The sequence below is a fragment of the Oncorhynchus tshawytscha genome, linkage group LG25 (genome assembly GCF_018296145.1).
Source record: "Oncorhynchus tshawytscha isolate Ot180627B linkage group LG25, Otsh_v2.0, whole genome shotgun sequence".
Taxonomy (NCBI): domain Eukaryota; kingdom Metazoa; phylum Chordata; class Actinopteri; order Salmoniformes; family Salmonidae; genus Oncorhynchus; species Oncorhynchus tshawytscha.
Window position 1 is genome coordinate 14,252,759 of NC_056453.1, and position 18,317 is coordinate 14,271,075.

Sequence of the window (18,317 nt, forward strand, 5' to 3'; positions counted from 1 at the left end):
ACGGTGATGGCACCATTATTTTTTGGATAAAGAGGCTTAATGTTTCCAAAACAGAGGTCATTCAGATTTACAGGGCTTGCAGTCAGAGTATACAACCACTTCATTATCCCACTCATAGATTGACTAAGCGAGACCATCGACATGACTTCTCACAAACTTCTGGCATCTTAAAAGCAAGCTATTTACACACAGCAGTAAACATTTCCCAGCCTTGAGAGAATGTGACGCCACAATGACCATGTCTGTCCCAGCCCTGGGACCTAGAGGCTTTGCACACAAGCTCACACTCATGGTCATCCTACAACCCTCTTCTCCATAGCTAGTAGTACTGTTCATTATCCAGTTCTACTTGAATCAGAATGCATCAACATACTTAATGATCATTTGATGTGTCAAGGACCATAATAGGATACTTCTCTAATTAACACCATTCATCTAAAAGTAAAGTTATGCTTGATACGAAAATCTGTCCAGAGTCTCCCTATGGAGGGTGTGATGCAATTGCACAGACCTCCTCCGTTGCCATGCAGAGGCCAAATTGAGCTCTGTACCGTGTCGCCGTGCGCCTCCCAAATTTTCCAACAATGCGGAAGGCTACGTATAGCTCCGCATTGACATGATTGGTTGATTGTAGGTAGGGGGTGGGAAGTCCTGTATAAACACAAACTCCCTTCCTTGACAACAGCTCTGCTCAACGCCACGAAGCATGAATGCCCGGCTATCTGCTGAGGCCGTATCACCGTAAACGCTGTCAATGCAGATGTCGGATTGACCATGCAGCACCTTTTAATAATGGAGATGAATAATTCTGATCTTACTGGTCAGCATAAGATAACGGTGGATCACAAATCAGGTATCTCACACAAACAGACAAGAATGAGACTTTATTGGACTTACGTGAAGTTTATAACACTAAGATAATGGGCAGTTTACACACAATAACAAACAGACATCTGATTTGTATGAGCATAATTATAACCTGTACAAGTCTTTCCGTACATTGTTGGTTGTGTATTCTCAGTGCATAGCATTACACACAGAGCAACTGTTGCACAGCACAATAGTATCCGAACAGGCTGAAATGGAATAAGGCTGTTTTTTTGTGTGTTTTTTTTTTTAAAGACTGAAAATAGTGTGAGTTAACATACCTTTGCACAAAATTAAACCCAGGGAGAAAAAAAATCCTAAAAATAAAAAAATGGCGAGAGGCAGGAGCCAGGCAGCTAGCCCTGCCCACTTTTGCAGGTAAACGCCTATTTTGATTTATTGCACCCCTTCCATCTGCATGCATGACATGTCCTACAACAGTATTTAACAAGCACTTTTTTTTTTAAAGTTTTTTTTTTTTTTTTTCAAATAGTAAACAAGAGGCACTTTGTGGCAACCACAGACAGGCATCATAACATATTGCACAAATCAGCTAAAAACAAGTGACATGAATCTTACACACTGGCACCTTTAAGATGATTTTAATTATTTTTTAGAGCTGAAACTTAATTTTTGATGCTGCCCGTGAACTCCACACAGGTTTTAGCCTGTGCCATATAGAAATGGTTCCCGTAGGTTTCCCCTTTACTATATTTGTACTTTATGTTAAGGTACTGTGGCAAAATGTTTTTCAAGTGGGGCTACAGATGTCTAGGGGATGGCTTATGGCCTTAACTTGAAGTAACGGTCCAGTGTTTCCAGAGTTCTACGAATGATGTCCTATAATTATATTACAATGAGTGAAGTACTTTTCCTTACAAAAATGGGTAATTAAGCATGTTAAAAAGTAGCTTCTCTGTGTTGGAAAGGTGTGGGCGTACCCAACAGAACGGTGTGGGCGTATACCAGTCATTAAAAATATCAAATGCAAGTAGACAGCTGATTGGACAGCTCAGCCAATAAGGCAGGATGACATTCTCAATGAGGAAATGGCAAGCATTTTTTTTTAAACAGTCTGAGACAACTTTTAGGTGTTGAGTATTTTTTTCCTCCAATGTATGCTTTTGCCACAAATGAGTATAAGACGAGTCAACATTATATGGATAGGAGTTAACTTTTGAAAAAGTTTGAATTTCACTGGACAGTTACTTTAAAATAAGCTCGTTAACAGGGATGCCCTTGAATAGATTCATACATTTAAGCTGCTGAACATCCAGAATAGTAAGCATATGATCCAGATCTACTAATCGGGCTAAAAATAAATACTACCTGCAGAGTGTCTTTAACAGAATACTGTCATAAATAGTTTATTCATTTTTTTCCTCCAGATTTTTTTCATTTTTATATAATAAAAGGGTCAGGACATTTTTCATTCAAACACCTTTTGGTTTCTATGGGGGGATGCATGGATACAAGATTAAGGTACAACTAGCCATATTATTCCACCTTCTTTCACTGATTGCAAGGCATTTGTTTTACTGAGGGGAACAACGGAGGGGGGGGGGGAGAAATACTGTGGACCACTGACTGAAACCCTGCAAAAACCTGTAACAGTGCAAAAGTCTAGTACAATATGTTGCTCTATTAATAGTAGCTTTAAATAAGTACTTGAACTATCAAGTCAGTGCTTGGGCAGAATGGTAGATTTCAAAGCAGTAGCAGAGTAATAAGCATTGTCAACTTCAAGTAAGGCAAAGAATACCTCCATAGGCCCCGCCTCCAAGAACAAAGAAAATGTTGAATAAAATAAGCTTACTTTTGGCAGGTTTTCAGTGAAGTAATAAAATGTAAACAAAAATATAACATCTAGATTAAGTGTTTCTGGGTTAGCTAGTGTACATTTTGCAATGAAGAAGTGTCTCCTTTTGACACATAGGGAAAGTATTCTTTCTAAAAAACAAGTCGAGATAAAACAGAATGTGTGATGGGGTTGTGAAAAGAGGGAAGCCTTAATGTCAAAAGTACAAGAAAAGGCAGCTTACTACCCACTGAAGATTCCTGCCCAAGAGACTGAAGATTTTTGGTCTGGCCCGTAGCATGCCACAGGTCAGGTGTTATTTTTTTTTTTTGGCATGCTTAAAAGAAATTATGCATAATTAAATATGCTCATATAGTTTAGGGATTTGTATATATTTCTGAAGCAAGCACAAGACTTTGTCAAATCTGTAGCTGCATTATTCTCATTCCTCCACGAAATGAAACCTGTTTGTAAAAAGGAAAAGAACAGAACAGAAAAAGAACCCCAGCCAGTTAGGGACAGCGACTGCAGAAGTATGCACGTGGGCGTGCGCGTTAACAGTTCTCACACACAGAAGTAGTGTGTGCCACTGAAATTACTTGCACCATATGATTGGAACAGATTCTTGGCTCTGTTGTTATTATTGATCTTAAGTATGCAGTTTGGCAGTTTGTAAGCACCTTTTGTTGGATATACAAGTGCAACTCCACGGTAACAGAGTGATGCAGAGTCTTAAGAGTTTTCACTTAAAATGTCAAACAAAAACCAATGATTGCAACGTTAAACAAACAATACAAGTCTATGGACAAGGGCTACTTCATTTCCACTGAATTTTACAAAAACGCTTTTACTTGAAGGAAAAGCTTGGTAACAGAATGATTTGTGACGTTGGTGCAATCATTGTTACCAAACTTTACATCTGCACTTGTCCTTCAAGTAAATGTGTTTTTGTCAAATTTTCTGTGGAAATCGTTAAGTAGTCCTTGTGCATAGAGTTGTATGGTTTGTTGAACTTTCCAATCATTTGGTTTTTGTTTGACATATAAAGTGAACAATTTGAGTCTCAGCATCACTCGGTTTCCGTGGAATTGCCAACAAGTGATCCCGGATCTCATTGGACCAAGTACGATAAGGCTGCAAACAAGTCAGTCAAGGAGCCAAAGATCTGATTTCACAAGAGAAAGATACCTAGAGCGCCTAAGTTCACATATTATCCACTCCTGGGTTGATCAAAACCTGCATTAACACCCTTGGATCGGTTCAGAGACAACGCTTTTACATTCAATACCTCTGCTCCCACAGTCTCTGACCAAGCATCAGCTCTAAGCCTATGGGCCTTACTGAACTCAGAGTAGGTCACCATCACCACCAATTCTGGTGTGTCCAGACACATACTAAGATGACAAAAGTGCAGTTTGTCAACAACAACAAAAAAACTACACTTTCTAGAGACTGAGGAGAAACCGACACAATCACTAATGCAGGTTTTGATACATGTTCTAGTACGGCATGTTAAAAGGTACACATTTGGAACAGCTTACCCCTCTATAAGCACATGACACACTGAAGTAGTCACCAATTCAAAACATGAACCATCAAGTCAGTCGGCACTCTATGCTATTGTCTTCTGTGATGATCCCCAAAACTATCTGGTTACCATTAAAATGAGGGGAAACGCCATGTACTGTATCATAAAAACACAAGGCCATTCTAAATGGCTTGCCAAAAGACTGAAATCATGCCTGCAGATACCATGAGAATAAAGTATGTCATTTTTGACCTCCTGGCTAAATACAATCAGATCTTAAATGACTTTAGAAATCTTAGTTTTTTGTTGTTGAAAAACATTGTATACAATTTATTAAACAAGATGGACATCGATTCCAATAACATGCACACTGTTTGTCGTTTAACTATAGTGTTAACGTTATTGCAACACTGGCTTCCCTGCAGTTCTCTGTTATATTATTTATCTTAACATAAAAACATCAACAATACACGGGATACTGCTTTTCTGCATACCTTGAACAGAAATGGTAGAAGGAATGGACATTGGTTAGATGTCATGTAGCTTAATAATAATGACAATAACAATAATCAAAATTCAACTGGAGAAATTCTAACATGCAGTTTATACTGCACAAACTCATGTGAGACAGCCTGCAAAAAGCACAAGGAGCATTCACAGTAGGTAGGATGAAAGGGGGGGGTAAGGGCGTGGTGGAGGACAATGGATGAAGGGGGAGAAAGTGACAGAAGCACTGGCCTTGGTTTCCACAAGGAGATGGAGCAGCCAAATGTAGATTTCCAATAAGCCTCTCCAATACCAGATCCCCCATCTCCTGATCGTGGAAATCTTCTCTAGTCTTTGACAAAAAAAAAGGTACATTACATTACAGCTACTGAACCTTTTTCCACTCAACAACGGTGTCAATACTTTTCGGATGAAAGAGTGGGGGCGGGGCAAAAAAGTAAAAAAATAAAATAAAATTGGTCAGCATTATTGTTCTTAAATTGGTGGCATTTTCCATGACGCAAATGTCTTGCTGCCATAGGTTGGTGAGGAAAAAAGAACTTGCTTTTCAGTTTATATTCAAGTTCTCATTTTTTCCCTCTGAAAGCAGTATTTTTTCCCTCTTTTTCACATCCCATAGAAATCTCTCACACTTTTGTTATTTGTGTGAGTTGCTCCTCGTCGAACGGTTCATTCTCTGGGTCAGAGTCTGTGGTGTCAGAGTATCGGTAATGGTCAGGCTCGTTGTCACTAACGTCTGGCGTTACCGAGGTGGAAGTGCTGGCCTCGGAGTTGAAGGGGTCCTCCACAGTCTTGGTAAAGTACAGCTTCACCTGTAATACCAGAGAAAACAACATCATTATCCACATTCTGAAACATGGTAACAAGAGCTATACCAAGCGGAAACATTTGAATCTAATTACAATGATTTGCTCTTATGAACTGCGGCAAAAGTTCATGAGAGCAATTACGTTGGCAGTCAAATAATTTCCCAATTACTAATAAAAAGGGTACCCCCAATGAAATTAAGTCTCAATCACCTGACTGACCTTGAAGTTGGGGGAGAAGTATCTGTTTGCTTTATCCTTGTTGGCCTTGTCCAGGTCGTTCTTCGTCAGTGAGAGGATCAGGCATTCCTTGTCGTTGTCTCCCGTTCCTCCTGTGGTTTGGATTCCTTCCTGCTCCTTCGGTAACGTCCCGTTCTCCACCTTCTCGTCTGGTCCAGGGATGAAGAAGGTGTTCACCCAGAAGTGAAACATCTTGTCCTAATGGAAAAATACATGGGGGAGGGGTGAATAAAGGCAAGACATGACTCCAAAAAGCAGTTACATCATCTCAACCGCAAAACAAATGTAGGCTATACTCCAATCCAAAATCAGAACGTGTTTTTCAGTTAAATCCTGACATTCCTCATAATGAATCAGAATAGGCTGCTAAAACACCTCATTTAACATGCACATAAAAATCTAAATCATATAATCAGGAACCACACCTTCTTCATCATTTTGTTCTGTTTGTGGAAGAACTCCACCTTGATGTCTCCACACACAGGCAGCGGCTGGGGGAACTCAAAGAACACGTACTTCTCCTCCCGCCGTGTGTTCACCGGGTTGGACGTGTGGATCTTTACCTTCAGCTGGTACACCACAAACTGAGGATCTGTGGGGGGGCACAACAAGTTAACGCCAGTCACTCTCCTGGAGGGTGGAGAGACCACAGCACAGCAACTACAACTGGGTATATATTATTTACATCTAGGCAAATTATGAAAAGAGGACAGCAGAGAAAGGGACAGAATTACATAGTACCACTGCCAGGAATATTAAATATAGAAAAGACTGTTACAGTAACATGCGATAAGGGCCCTAAGAAGAGAAGAGTTGACCAAAGCCAAGCTCATTTAAGGGAGCACTTCTAGTCTAGAATCAGTCCACTGGGTTGTGCGGGATGCAGAGTTGATTGTTACCATATTAAGTTCCACCGACTCCAACAAACACGGACTTCTAAATCTACAACAACCTCCTAGTCAACATGTAAACATTGGATGAAAGCTGCTTATTATTACCCCAGTGCCAATTCCCTTTTCTGAAACCATGTGGAATCTGCTCACTCTTGTTTTTAACGGAAGTGTCCCCTTAGAGAGAGAGAGAGAAAAAAATAAAAAAGAGATTAACACAGAGTTCTGCTGCCCTGCCTGGGCTTGGGGAGGGAGTGGGTGGGTGGGTTATCACCAGGGCTATGTACAAACATACTGTATACAGGCTTACAACCACCCATAAACCGATCCTGACTCACCATTTCCACATGCGAACAGCAACTTCCTGTTGTCAAGTTATTAGGAGCTTAACCAGTATAATAAAAATTACATAATGGCCCTTAAAATCAATCCTACTGACACAAAACACAATCTTTACATTGCTGCTACTCACTAAGATTTTATAAAAAGGAGAGGGGCGGGTGCTTGGGTTTTGATTAAATTAAACCACTTCAAATGTTGTGTGTCGTGTCATGGGAACTGACCACATAGGGTGGGGGGGGGGGGGGGTCACATCATGCTGTGTGTATGTGTTCAGAATTGGGCCAGGGATTGACAAAGTCTGAAAGGCACTTGCCAAATCGAGCAGTCAGGAGTATGTTTTGATTTGCCCGAAAATGTCAATTCATTATTTACAGGAAGAAGTGTCATATATTGCTTGCCTATCCCCTACACACTTTGGGGAGGAATCAGAAATATAATAACTGGAATTCTTTGTATTTTGGTTGTTATCAGTCAAATAAATCTCAGAGCAGGCTCAACTTGCCAGACTGCCGTAACTTGTCTGTCTTTCGCTTAAACAATGGGGAGGAACCAGAAAGATCAGTTTTAGGCTACTGGAATTCTTTGTTGCTTAGTCGTTTTCTCTATTTTTTTTAAAAAATATCACCTGCCCAAAGGTGCAACCTCAGAGCAACTGCTCAGTTCACTTCCCCCAGGCAATAGGTCATCCCTGTAGGGCCCGCTAAAGGGACAGGGGAAGTGTCAGAAAAATGTGGACAAAGGAAGTGAAGAGGTGAAATGCCAGACACAGCTGACAAGAGCAGCCACTGACGACAGACTCAAGCAAAGGGGGTTGTTATATCATAGGTCCTTATAGGCCTGTAGTCATCTTCTGGCTATCCAGCAAGGTATAAACTCCCTTATCTGATGATGCATGCAGCCAAGTCAAATGACCAGTGAGCCAAGCAAATAATAGCAGTGAAAATACACCATGCTGTTTTGACTAGCATAACCATAATTGCAAAACGATACACTCCACTGTGGTTAATGTCAGTGTTGCATGGAGAAAAAAACAACAACAAAAAACATGCAACATCGAGAACCAAAGCTGTGCAGAGCAAAGCAGAGGATAGGGGCAGGACAATCAACTGAAGATCACATTGTGAAAGTGTGTGAAAGCCAGTAGCACACAAGCCCAAGGTAAGACAGGATACAGGAAAGAAATAGGATTGAGACCAATGACAAGAGGAAAGCACTTACTACACGTTCCGCCACTGAACATGGGCACCGTCTCGAACACCATCTTGTGGAACAGCAGAGCCACTGGTTTGTACTCCAGCTGGTTCTTCAGAAGGTGGCTGTAGTAGTAGACATACCGCCTCTGACTGGGGATCGTTACTCCCTGTGGAATGGGAAAGAGAAACACTTAGTGAAACTGAAGATTTTCACTGGCAGTAAAGGGGATGACGACAAGCCTTTATGATTCTAAAAAATGTTGAAGCCTGCAACTATTCATCATGTAGCCTACAATTAAAACAAAGATTAGCGATACTAGCAACACCCATGATGAACAGGTCTATGGTGTTGACATTATCATCATTTTATCTGTTTAACCCTTATCTTACCAGCAAGGTAAGTTGAAAATGGCCTGGGGACGAGTTTGAGTGGAGATCAGAGGGGTTGAATGAGCCAACTAGAAAATGGGGATGATCAGTTTCCATGACAGTAGGACGGCCAGATTGGAACAATAAAAAAATTTACCTTCTTATCTCTGGTCCTGACTTCGCCGTAGAAGTCGAGAGCTTCTTGTGCTTTGAGGAACTTGCCCCGGTGTAACAGGTAAGCACAGATCATGACACCCGTACGTCCCTTTCCAGCTTTACAGTGAATCGCCGCCACATGATTGTCGTCTTCACTTAACCAAAGGTCAAGATCTTCGCAGAACGGTTTGATCAGCTCCAGCTGGGGCGGATTGTGATCCTCAAACGGATATTGTGCAACTGGAGAGAAACAGACAGAGACCGGGCTCAGTTATCGTCACACGTGGGTTTTTAGTGAAAGATTGATTCATTCACTGACTGCCTGAAAGACAGTGATAATGGTTTCACTCTGATGTAATATCTAACCTCTGCAATTGAATTTGGTTGCGTCATAATGTCGCTCAGCGCACCTATAAAAAAGGGACAAACAAAATACGTTGTTATAATACTGGGATTCAAACAGCCGCCTTCTTTCTTTTGTACAGTCTGTCAGCATATTACATGTTGATGTAAGATCCCTCTGATGTGTGCTAGAGTGTTACAGCAACGGCAACCTCAACTTCCACACAGATTCATGAAAAACTGTTAATTGTATATTTTGTGTCTACTTCCCCTCTGATTCTCATGACCACTAATAAGAGAAATGTTGTTAACCAGTAGATATGTTTCCATCCAATTACCAACAGATTTTCAGGAGAATATTATTATTATTTAAATTTTTTAATCTGCATAAAAACAATGAGAATTTCCCCACCAGAATTTAAATAGTTGCATATAAAAGGCTGTGCATGATGATGTAATGCACATAAAAATAACTTGCGGTTAAATTCCCATGTTCCAAACAAAAAATGGGACAAGTTAAATGGGTTTCAACAAGTTAAATGGGTTTCAAATCGTATTTTCAACAATACTGATGCTTTTGTCACACACACACACACAAAAAATGGTCTTGGCACACACATTTTAGCCAACAGTTCACAGATACAGTGCGAGTACAGCATACAAGATAATATTATTATAGACAAAAATAGCAAGATGTTTATTTGTCAAACAGCAGCCCTGAATTGATAATCATGTCACCAGAATCTATATTTATTGGAAAGGAGCATCAAGCTCATCAACGTTCACTTTCACCACCCTGTGAAGTTCATCTCAACTTATCTGTAGCATAATAAGCTGCAAGCTTGTAGTGGGAGGACCACACAATATATCATTGTGTGACTCCCAAGTTTACTTCAATATGGTTATTTTATCAATATTTGTGCATTTAAAAAAATCCCACCTTGTCTAGCGTATTTTGTTTTGTTGACATTTGGAAAGTTCACCAATAGATTTGCTGTTTCGTGACATTTTATCCAGCATATACTTCACTACTCACATTAAAAAAAAATTGGATGGAAACCTGGTTAATGAGAAACCTGTGGTCTTTAGTATCTTTGTAGCGCGCAGTGAGTCATTCGTTTAATGCCAGTCTACTAACTAAACGACTTCATACTGAGTGAGGAAGACATTGTCGTAAATTCCCTTTCCAGGGTAAAATTATGCCAAAGGTTACCATGATATGATTGTTCTACCCCTTCATCACAATGCCTAGGCCTATCCATCAAGAACCACTGATGACTAAAGGCAAATAAGTGGCTACTGCGGTTTGCATTCTCAAAAACATGAGGACTTTTCTTCCTCCGGGCCTATACTCCACAGACATTTTCTGCATGCATCAGACATAACTTTGCAGCACAGCAACCGCCACTGACCATACTGCATATGCACAAGCAAAATAGTCAGACACCCGGGTACTCACAGATTATATATCTTGTAATGATTTTTGTGTTTAGAGTCCAGAAACCTGAGGAGAGAAAGGGAGGAGAATTACTTTTCCATCCGGCACAATTTTTTTCACAGATTCTGGTCCGATCTAAACCTTTCAACACTAACTTGCAGAGTGTAATGACAGCATGTCATAGGGGCAGACTGACAGGCTCTCAGACAAGCACAATAATAGTGTTACAACATTGACTATCCAGGGTTCTACTTTTTCCCAATGGCGACACTGGTGCTACCAACTTTTTCAGCTGGTGGCACTAGCACATGATTTGGTCGCACCAGTTTTATTTTATATTTGATAAAGGCCTGGCCTGTCCCCCATAATGTGCCTGCATTCCTTCCAAAACCTGGCTAACAATGACTAGCCATCTTTTAACTTAGCCCTTGTGTTCTTACATTGATTTGGATAGATTTACTGTAACAGCAAAAAAGAGACTTCAAATAAAATGCAACATTTATTTATTGAAGATTTCAAAGTGCCATGTGTTCTTTTCTGCAAAATCCTCTAGAGAGCAGAATTTGACAAATTTATACTTAATGACTGCAAAAATAAGGCGGGGGGGCACCAGTGTTTGGCTAGCAGTATTTCTTATAGCGTGAGCACCAGTGTTTGGCTAGCAGTATTTCTTATAGCGTGAGCACCAGTGTTTGGCTAGCAGTATTTCTTATAGCGTGAGCACCAGTGTTTGGCTAGCAGTATTTCTTATAGCGTGAGCACCAGTGTTTGCACCAGTATTTCTATAGCGTGAGCACCAGTGTTGGGCTATCAGTATTTCTTATAGCGTGAGCACCAGTGTTGGGCTAGCAGTATTTCTTATAGCGTGAGCACCAGTGTTGGGCTAGCAGTATTTCTTATAGCGTGAGCACCAGTGTTGGGCTAGCAGTATTTCTTATAGCGTGAGCACCAGTGTTTGGCTAGCAGTATTTCTTATAGCGTGAGCACCAGTGTTGGGCTAGCAGTATTTCTCATAGCGCACTTGCGCATCAATAAAGTATCAATTTATGTAGCACATAATCATGATTCTACCAGGTAGGCATAAAAACTGTTTTATAGTTACATTTTAATTGCCTTTTCATCTATCTGAAAACGGTTAGGCCATCATTAGTATCGCTAACGGCTACACAAAGTGGTAATGTATAGGCCCAACATGCACCACACACAGCAGGGCTTGACATTCAGGTAAATTTGCCAGTGTCAACTTAAAGCTACGGGGTAGCTTTAGCCCGGGTCGAGACCTGACAGGAAAGCGAATGATGTGTGCATAATTTCAAAAGCAGGTGATTTTCATATTTCATTGGCGGGCTGAGAAAGTAGCCTATACAGGGTTCAAACAGAGATTGGCAAGTCAAATTCAAGGATTTTCAAGGACTTTTCCAAGCACTTAATTGAAATCGTCAACGACCTACATTTTATATTTCATTGCTGTAATAGCCTAAAGAAAAAAGCTCCCTCCAATGTATGCAACAAAGAAAAGTATGCATTACCACTAAGAATAATGCATTTTTAAATAGGCCTATCCAATGGCACTATGCATTGCCATTTTTACATTCTAAAATATGTCAGAATTACTGTGGGTATTGCCTGACGAAATAGACAGCATGCTCCCAACACACTAATTATATCTGTCCATGTGGTAGCTAGTTAGTCTCGCCATTTGAGATGTTTAAGAGTTGAGGGGTTACTGTATCATGTTTTAAAATGAGAAGGCAACACACACAAAAAAAATCGGAGTATCCTTTGTAATGGAACACTTTGTATGGAAAACCAAGTTGAAGCCAACATTGATGTTGTGATGCTCATAATAACTGCACATGGATGCACATGGATTTACCACAACAGACTAGTGCAACACCCTTCAATTGAAACGGCGTGAAACAAATGAAAGTGCCTACTACCCTCAGAAAAACTGATTAGAAATGAAACCACGAAATAAGTATATTGTGGCAGTAGAACTTCTAAAAATCAGCTACCATAAATTACTTTTCAAGGACAAAAGAGCCCAGAGAAAATGTCTTATTTTGAAGGTGGGCTATTCTATGATGACTAAATTGGACTTGGACAAATATTCTACCAAAATTTCAAACTTTTTAAATACCCATTCTTGCCTTATCATTTACTGGTAGATATCAAAACTTGGAGCATCTTTCCTGCCATTACCGCTGTTGGTCTTTGCTCCACGCAACAACCAGCTGTTGGGAGAGCTGCGCGCTCTCTTTGCCTGACAGATTATCTATAGGCTGTGTGTGCGCAGCAAGCGTGTGATAAATAAACAGACCCAACGAACGCGTCGGGAATCCATCTGTTTTCTTAGCAATTATAGTCTAGAATAAAAATCACATTACAATATTTTTCTCACTGGCCCAAGCGGGCCTCTGACGGGGATGATCGACTGGCCCGTAGAGGGTTTTCAAAATCGCCCCTGTATGTTGAGCCCAGGGGCATTCCCGTTCCGTTGTTGGTCAACTGAACATTACCGTTTGAATAAACCATGATAAAAAAAAGCTAATTGTGAACCAAAGACTAAATGTGACCAGGTAAAAACTTTTTTTTTTTTTTTTTTTTTTTTAAATACTGGCACCCTTGTGACCAATTAAAAATGTGTGTCGCTCAGCCAAGTCAAACGGTTACAAATGCGACTGTTTTGGTCGCAGTATTGAACCCTGCTATCAGTAGGGCATGTTCGTTATGTCGGTTTATTTATTTAACAGATTGGTTAACACATCTAAAAACTACAGTGTCGGGGAAATGACGAAGGCTGCTTTTTCTGTTCACATTTCAAAAAGCCAGCAACTTTCTGTGTCTACTACAGCCTGCGTAAATCGAAGGAAATTGTTTGGACAATACAACAACCAGGGTCAGGTTAAGTTCACAGGTGACTTGCAGGTCACTCCTTTGGTTTCAGTTGACTAATTAGGTAAACCTCTGCAGCTGGGATGACAGAATGCATTTCAAACATCCTATTCTTACCACTGTTGCCCATATAATGATAATCCGTGAGAAACAAGATGAGACCAAAGATAGGCCTAGTTTACCAAAGTTTGTGCAAATTCTGTTATGGAATGGGTTTGGTTAAGGTAGTTAGGACATGTTAACTACCTGCTGTTTTCATTTACATGTAACCCTTTTCAGTCATTTACATTCTAAGAAACCCCTTCATTATTTCGACTGGGACATCCACATTTGGTTTTTTAAGTACTTACCGTACTACGTCATCGATGTTGTTTCTGTAGACACCCTCAAGTCTTTCAGCAGGAAAGCCCATAGCAATTATGTTTGGATAAATATCTGAACGCAGGAGTCAAAGAAACCAGCAGTTTGGCTGCTGAGGTCAGAGACTAAAGGGAAGAATCACACCTAGGCCAATATTAATCACCAACATACACATACAATTATGATTGTCTAGCAATCGTTATTCAATTCACACATCTCGACAACCGTCGCACACACAAACAACTCCTTGATTTGCCCAAACATAGATATCGTATATCACATCTTACACCATACTGTACATGCATTGCTTATTATGCCAGACCAATCATGACAGAGCTGTATGGAGAACAGGACAGAGCATGTGTAATATGGAACAGATGGTGCTCTCTCTACGAGACCCAGTGACGGACATCTAACCTACCAGGCCCCACAAGGGCACCAAATAAATCACATTGTGCCACAGCCAACTGCCCCCGCCCTTCCCATCATCTCTCCGAAAGAGCATTACATCACTCACATCATCACTTAGATATATGTATAATATAAACGCACACGTCGGTCTAATTTCCTCATGTCACTTGGGAAATATATCCAAGCACAAAATAATTGAATTCTTCATACAAAGAAAATGACCTATTTTGTCAAACAATTCATCAGAAATAGGCTATTATTATATGAAATACAAAACGTGATCTCTAAATGATTATTCTATTACTGTTAATTTACTGAGACCCGGGCCGTCTCGTCACACGCTCAACTCCTCCGATAGCGTACTTTACATTTGAACTGGCATAACATCACAATGACATCATGCTCAAAAAGTACCCGAGACTACTGCAATGACAAACGCAACGTCAGCATGAGCCTCACATTTAACTGTTCCTATCAAATAAATAGTCAATGGACTGAATGGGATCAATTAAATTGTTCCAGAACATAGGTAGTCTAAAGGCCTACTGCCATTTTCCAGCAACACCATTTAGGAAATTAATGTAGAATCTTCATATTCTTAAATAGCACAGACGTAGGCCTATAATAAAATATATTTAAAAACCTAACATATCATTACAAAAACCTCTTCTAGTCCCATGAAGACGAGGAGTTTCAAATGGCAAATGTCAGTTAAGGCCCAAACCTCTGCTACTAGTGTGGAGGGAAAGGCTTGCTGCTGATGTGAAATCTCATCACAATTTTAAGGCCAATTCCTAGAACTGAATTCATTACATAACAACCATGGCTACATTGCCTTCCCAAACACTGACCAACAATGCCTGGCACTATAGATATATCAAAACAAAGTGATTTAGCTATAAGACCACGTTTCACTCATACAATATCTAACTCACACATTATCATAGTTGCTTAGTTAGGAAAATCCTAACCCCTTGGTTCCAAAATGTGGGGTTGGGAAAATGTAAATGGGGTACACTTAAGAAATCTGTACTCTTATCAAACAAATGAATAACTTTCTCTTCAAAATGAGTATAGAATACAACCTTTTCGTGTCAACCAATGGCGTTATACAATATGTTGGGACAGCCTACAGGAACAACAATTTTGTGAATATGAACACAGGGCGTTTACTAGGGAATATAATGTTTCCAAATGGGGTCCCCTGCATTTTCTTACATCAATTTGCATTTGTGTGCAGAAAATATATGGGAATCCCTGCCCTAACCCTATTCCAGTTCTGGTTTTTGCACAGAGCTTTCTGAGACCACTGAACCAAGGGACCACAGGCACAAAAAAATGGCTTTGATCATTTCAAGTGCAAGACAAGAAGACATGACAACTGAACATGCCAATAGTACCCGGCACTTCCTCCAATCGCTCATAACCTTTACCTGGCTTTAATTTGTGCATTCTACATGCACCTATACTTTCACAATTTGATTGCATACCTTGGTTAGGTGACCCATTTCAGACAAATCTAGCATCTGAACACTTGTCTTTTAAAGAATGCTCTTCTTCGGTCATTCATAACTAAACATTTTATCCCTGACACTGCTCAAATCAATACAAACAAGCTGACCTCATTAAGACATCAAGACAAGCAAACCAAAGGACTACTGATTACGTTCATTCTAGCACCATGAAATTGGTACATCCCACTAATGAGCAAGTACTATTACCATTTCCCCTCACGCTGATAATGATTCAATGCTTTTGGTCTTTGTGTGGCTAGCAGCAGCAACACTGATTGTGAATATAACGTTAATCCATTAGCTATAGTTTGCTAGATTATTTTGTAGGCCAGAGAACTGCAACAATGCGTCGCAAAAGGTTGATCTCTTTGTTCCCCATCCAGGAGTTAGCTGGCTATATTAGCTAACTAACCAGTTAACCAATTTACAGTTGACAACCAAATAATGAATCAAGACTTCACATTATCAACATCAATTAACTACAGAACATTACCTAGCCTAGACACATTTCATTATGTTCTGATGTTGAATCTCTCATTCAATCATGATGATGTGCAAACTACTAGCTAGCTAGCTAACGTTATGCAAGTTATGGGATATATTTAGCCATCAAGACTGCATTTAATTGAACAGGACAGACACCTTTATCAAATAGCAATTTAGCAAAGAGTAGGTTAGTGTCATTAGCTCCCTAACGTTAGTTATTATTTCACGATATATTTAAAACGTTAACTAGCTAAAGATATATATATATATATATATATATATATATTTATTCGAAGTAATGTTCACCGACTACGTTAGCTAGCTAATCATCTTATGGATAAAGGTTAAGTTATCAATATAGGCATCCATGTGTTAGCTACAGTAGCTAGCTAACTGGATACAGTAGCTAACAACTTAATATAGACAATGATGAACATAGACACATTACTGTAGCTAGCTAATATTACAGACATTGAACAAAAAGGATACAAGTCAAGTCCAAGTCAAACCCATCTTCCTGGTATCTCCTTTTGTTTCGGCTGACAATTTCCTTTATGATTGCAGCCATATCTGTGGCAGGAGTCTTTAACGTTTTTAAATTAAGAGAAAGTATCGTTGCCTTTGTATGAAATGTTGCCAATATTTTTCTCCCTCTCAATCCCGTTGGTGTCAAACGTTGACAGCTAGCTAAGCTAGCCGTGCTAGCTAGAATAGTTTCTGCTGCCGATAGGTCATAAAGGAGGGCCTCACTCCGTTCCACCACAGGCCCGGCTTCACAGGTCCCGCAATTTCACATAAAATCCCCCAGATGAATAGGTGATTAATTATCCAGCCCCCGGAGCGTTGTATTTCAAGAGAATACCAAGTATCTGATTTCGCCAAAAGCGCCGTGATTATGCCAGAAAAGTGGAGAGAAATCTCCCCGATGTTCCTTGCCCAGAAAAGTGACTGACACACTCGATCTCAGCACACACGTAGCTAGATATGGCTAGCGCATAGCATGTCAATTCTTTTAAAAAAGAAAAAGAAGCAGTCATCCGACAATTGTTTTTGAGGGAAAATTGACAGCCTCCAGTTCAAAGACTACAAATGTGTTCGATTTTTTTATTTTTTTATAACACGCCTGCCGTTCTTCCCTGAAACGTCCCTTTCCCAGTACTGACTCGTTTCTCCCAGCCCCAGGCTGCACTCGCGAACTTCCATCATGGCTTCCGTAAGTTCCGTTCCAATTGAAAAGGGCTACGATTGGACAGAACGTTATGCCGCAGTGTAAAATAGTTCATCAAAGACGTCTCTCCGACAAATTGTAAAATAGTGTAGAATACATTGACAAAGCTATCATTAAAATGTATCTTTAATCGAATAATTTAATTTAGAATGAATTATTTTAATCGGTGTTGGAAGGACATGGGTACTGTAGTTGGGGAAGTTACCAATATTTAATTTAGGATTCATGACATTGATATGTATATAATCAAATCAGAGACTTTGCGTTGTGCAACTATATACTCGATGTGCTGGATGCATTTGATGTAGCCTTTTTAAATAAGTACATTTCATTGTCTCATGGCATTGTATAAAATAGATGTCTATGGAGCAAATTGCAGGTGTATTTGATGAGGAATAAATACATTGTCTGTTGCCTTTTCACTATGCATAGACTAGGAAACAAAAATAAACAGTACATGTGACTCACAATGCATTGCTCTCACCATTTCAATGTTTTGATACTTGACAACTTCGGAGTTGTTGCACATTATGCACCTTTTCACAATGCATTACAGACTAGGAAACCAAAATAAACACAGTTGTTGCAGTGTGAGTATCTTGACTTTTCCTAGTTCTCTACCCGGACTGGAGTTTGTAAGCCAGTGTAGATGACAAGGTACTAGTTGTGGTCACTGGACTTGCTGTGTTAGGGCGCCTCCTGTCAGCTTTGCAAGGAACATGATGTTAAGTACCTATATACACATTAAGTAACAATAAAAAATTACGTTTTATGAGAGGGGAGTACCTTCTTTTGCACAATATGGGTTGTAGCCACCTCATTAAATCTAGTTTAATTTATGTTGTTATTTACCTTAAATTGCATCGGTCTGTACTTTACTATTTATATTTTTGCCAACTTTTACTTTACTACATTCCTAAAGAAAAACTCCATACATTTTCCCTGGT

The 18,317-nt window shown here is 39.8% G+C and overlaps 1 protein-coding gene across 4 annotated transcripts; it reads right to left on the reverse strand.

The window, feature by feature from the left end:
• Positions 1 to 869: 869 nt before the first annotated feature.
• LOC112224277 (phosphatidylinositol 3,4,5-trisphosphate 3-phosphatase and dual-specificity protein phosphatase PTEN) lies at positions 870 to 17,373 on the reverse strand. Of its 4 annotated transcripts, none has more exons than XM_024387746.2 (10): positions 16,632 to 17,373; positions 13,722 to 13,806; positions 10,498 to 10,542; positions 9,063 to 9,106; positions 8,698 to 8,936; positions 8,197 to 8,338; positions 6,745 to 6,813; positions 6,172 to 6,338; positions 5,720 to 5,944; positions 870 to 5,512 (listed from the first exon to the last, which is right to left on the reverse strand). In XM_024387746.2, exons 1-10 carry the CDS (start codon positions 16,708 to 16,710, stop codon positions 5,327 to 5,329), a joined length of 1,281 nt encoding a protein of 426 aa, XP_024243514.1. In that variant the 5' UTR covers positions 16,711 to 17,373; the 3' UTR covers positions 870 to 5,326. The 4 variants fall into 4 exon arrangements, with proteins under 4 accessions (XP_024243514.1, XP_024243515.1, XP_024243516.1 ...); XM_024387747.2 differs by having other exon boundaries at positions 5,729 to 5,944; positions 16,632 to 17,368; XM_024387748.2 differs by lacking the exon at positions 6,745 to 6,813.
• Positions 17,374 to 18,317: the final 944 nt, after the last annotated feature.

Coding starts and splice junctions, on each gene's coding strand:
- LOC112224277 (XM_024387746.2), bottom strand. CDS start 16,710: ATGGCTGCAATCATAAAGGAAATTGTCAGCCGAAACAAAAGGAGATAC. Junction 8,937..9,062: donor AACCAAATTCAATTGCAGAG/GTTAGATATTAC, acceptor GTTTCTCTCCAG/TTGCACAATATCCGTTTGAG. Junction 6,339..6,744: donor AAAAGGGAATTGGCACTGGG/GTAATAATAAGC, acceptor GCCCCCCCACAG/ATCCTCAGTTTGTGGTGTAC.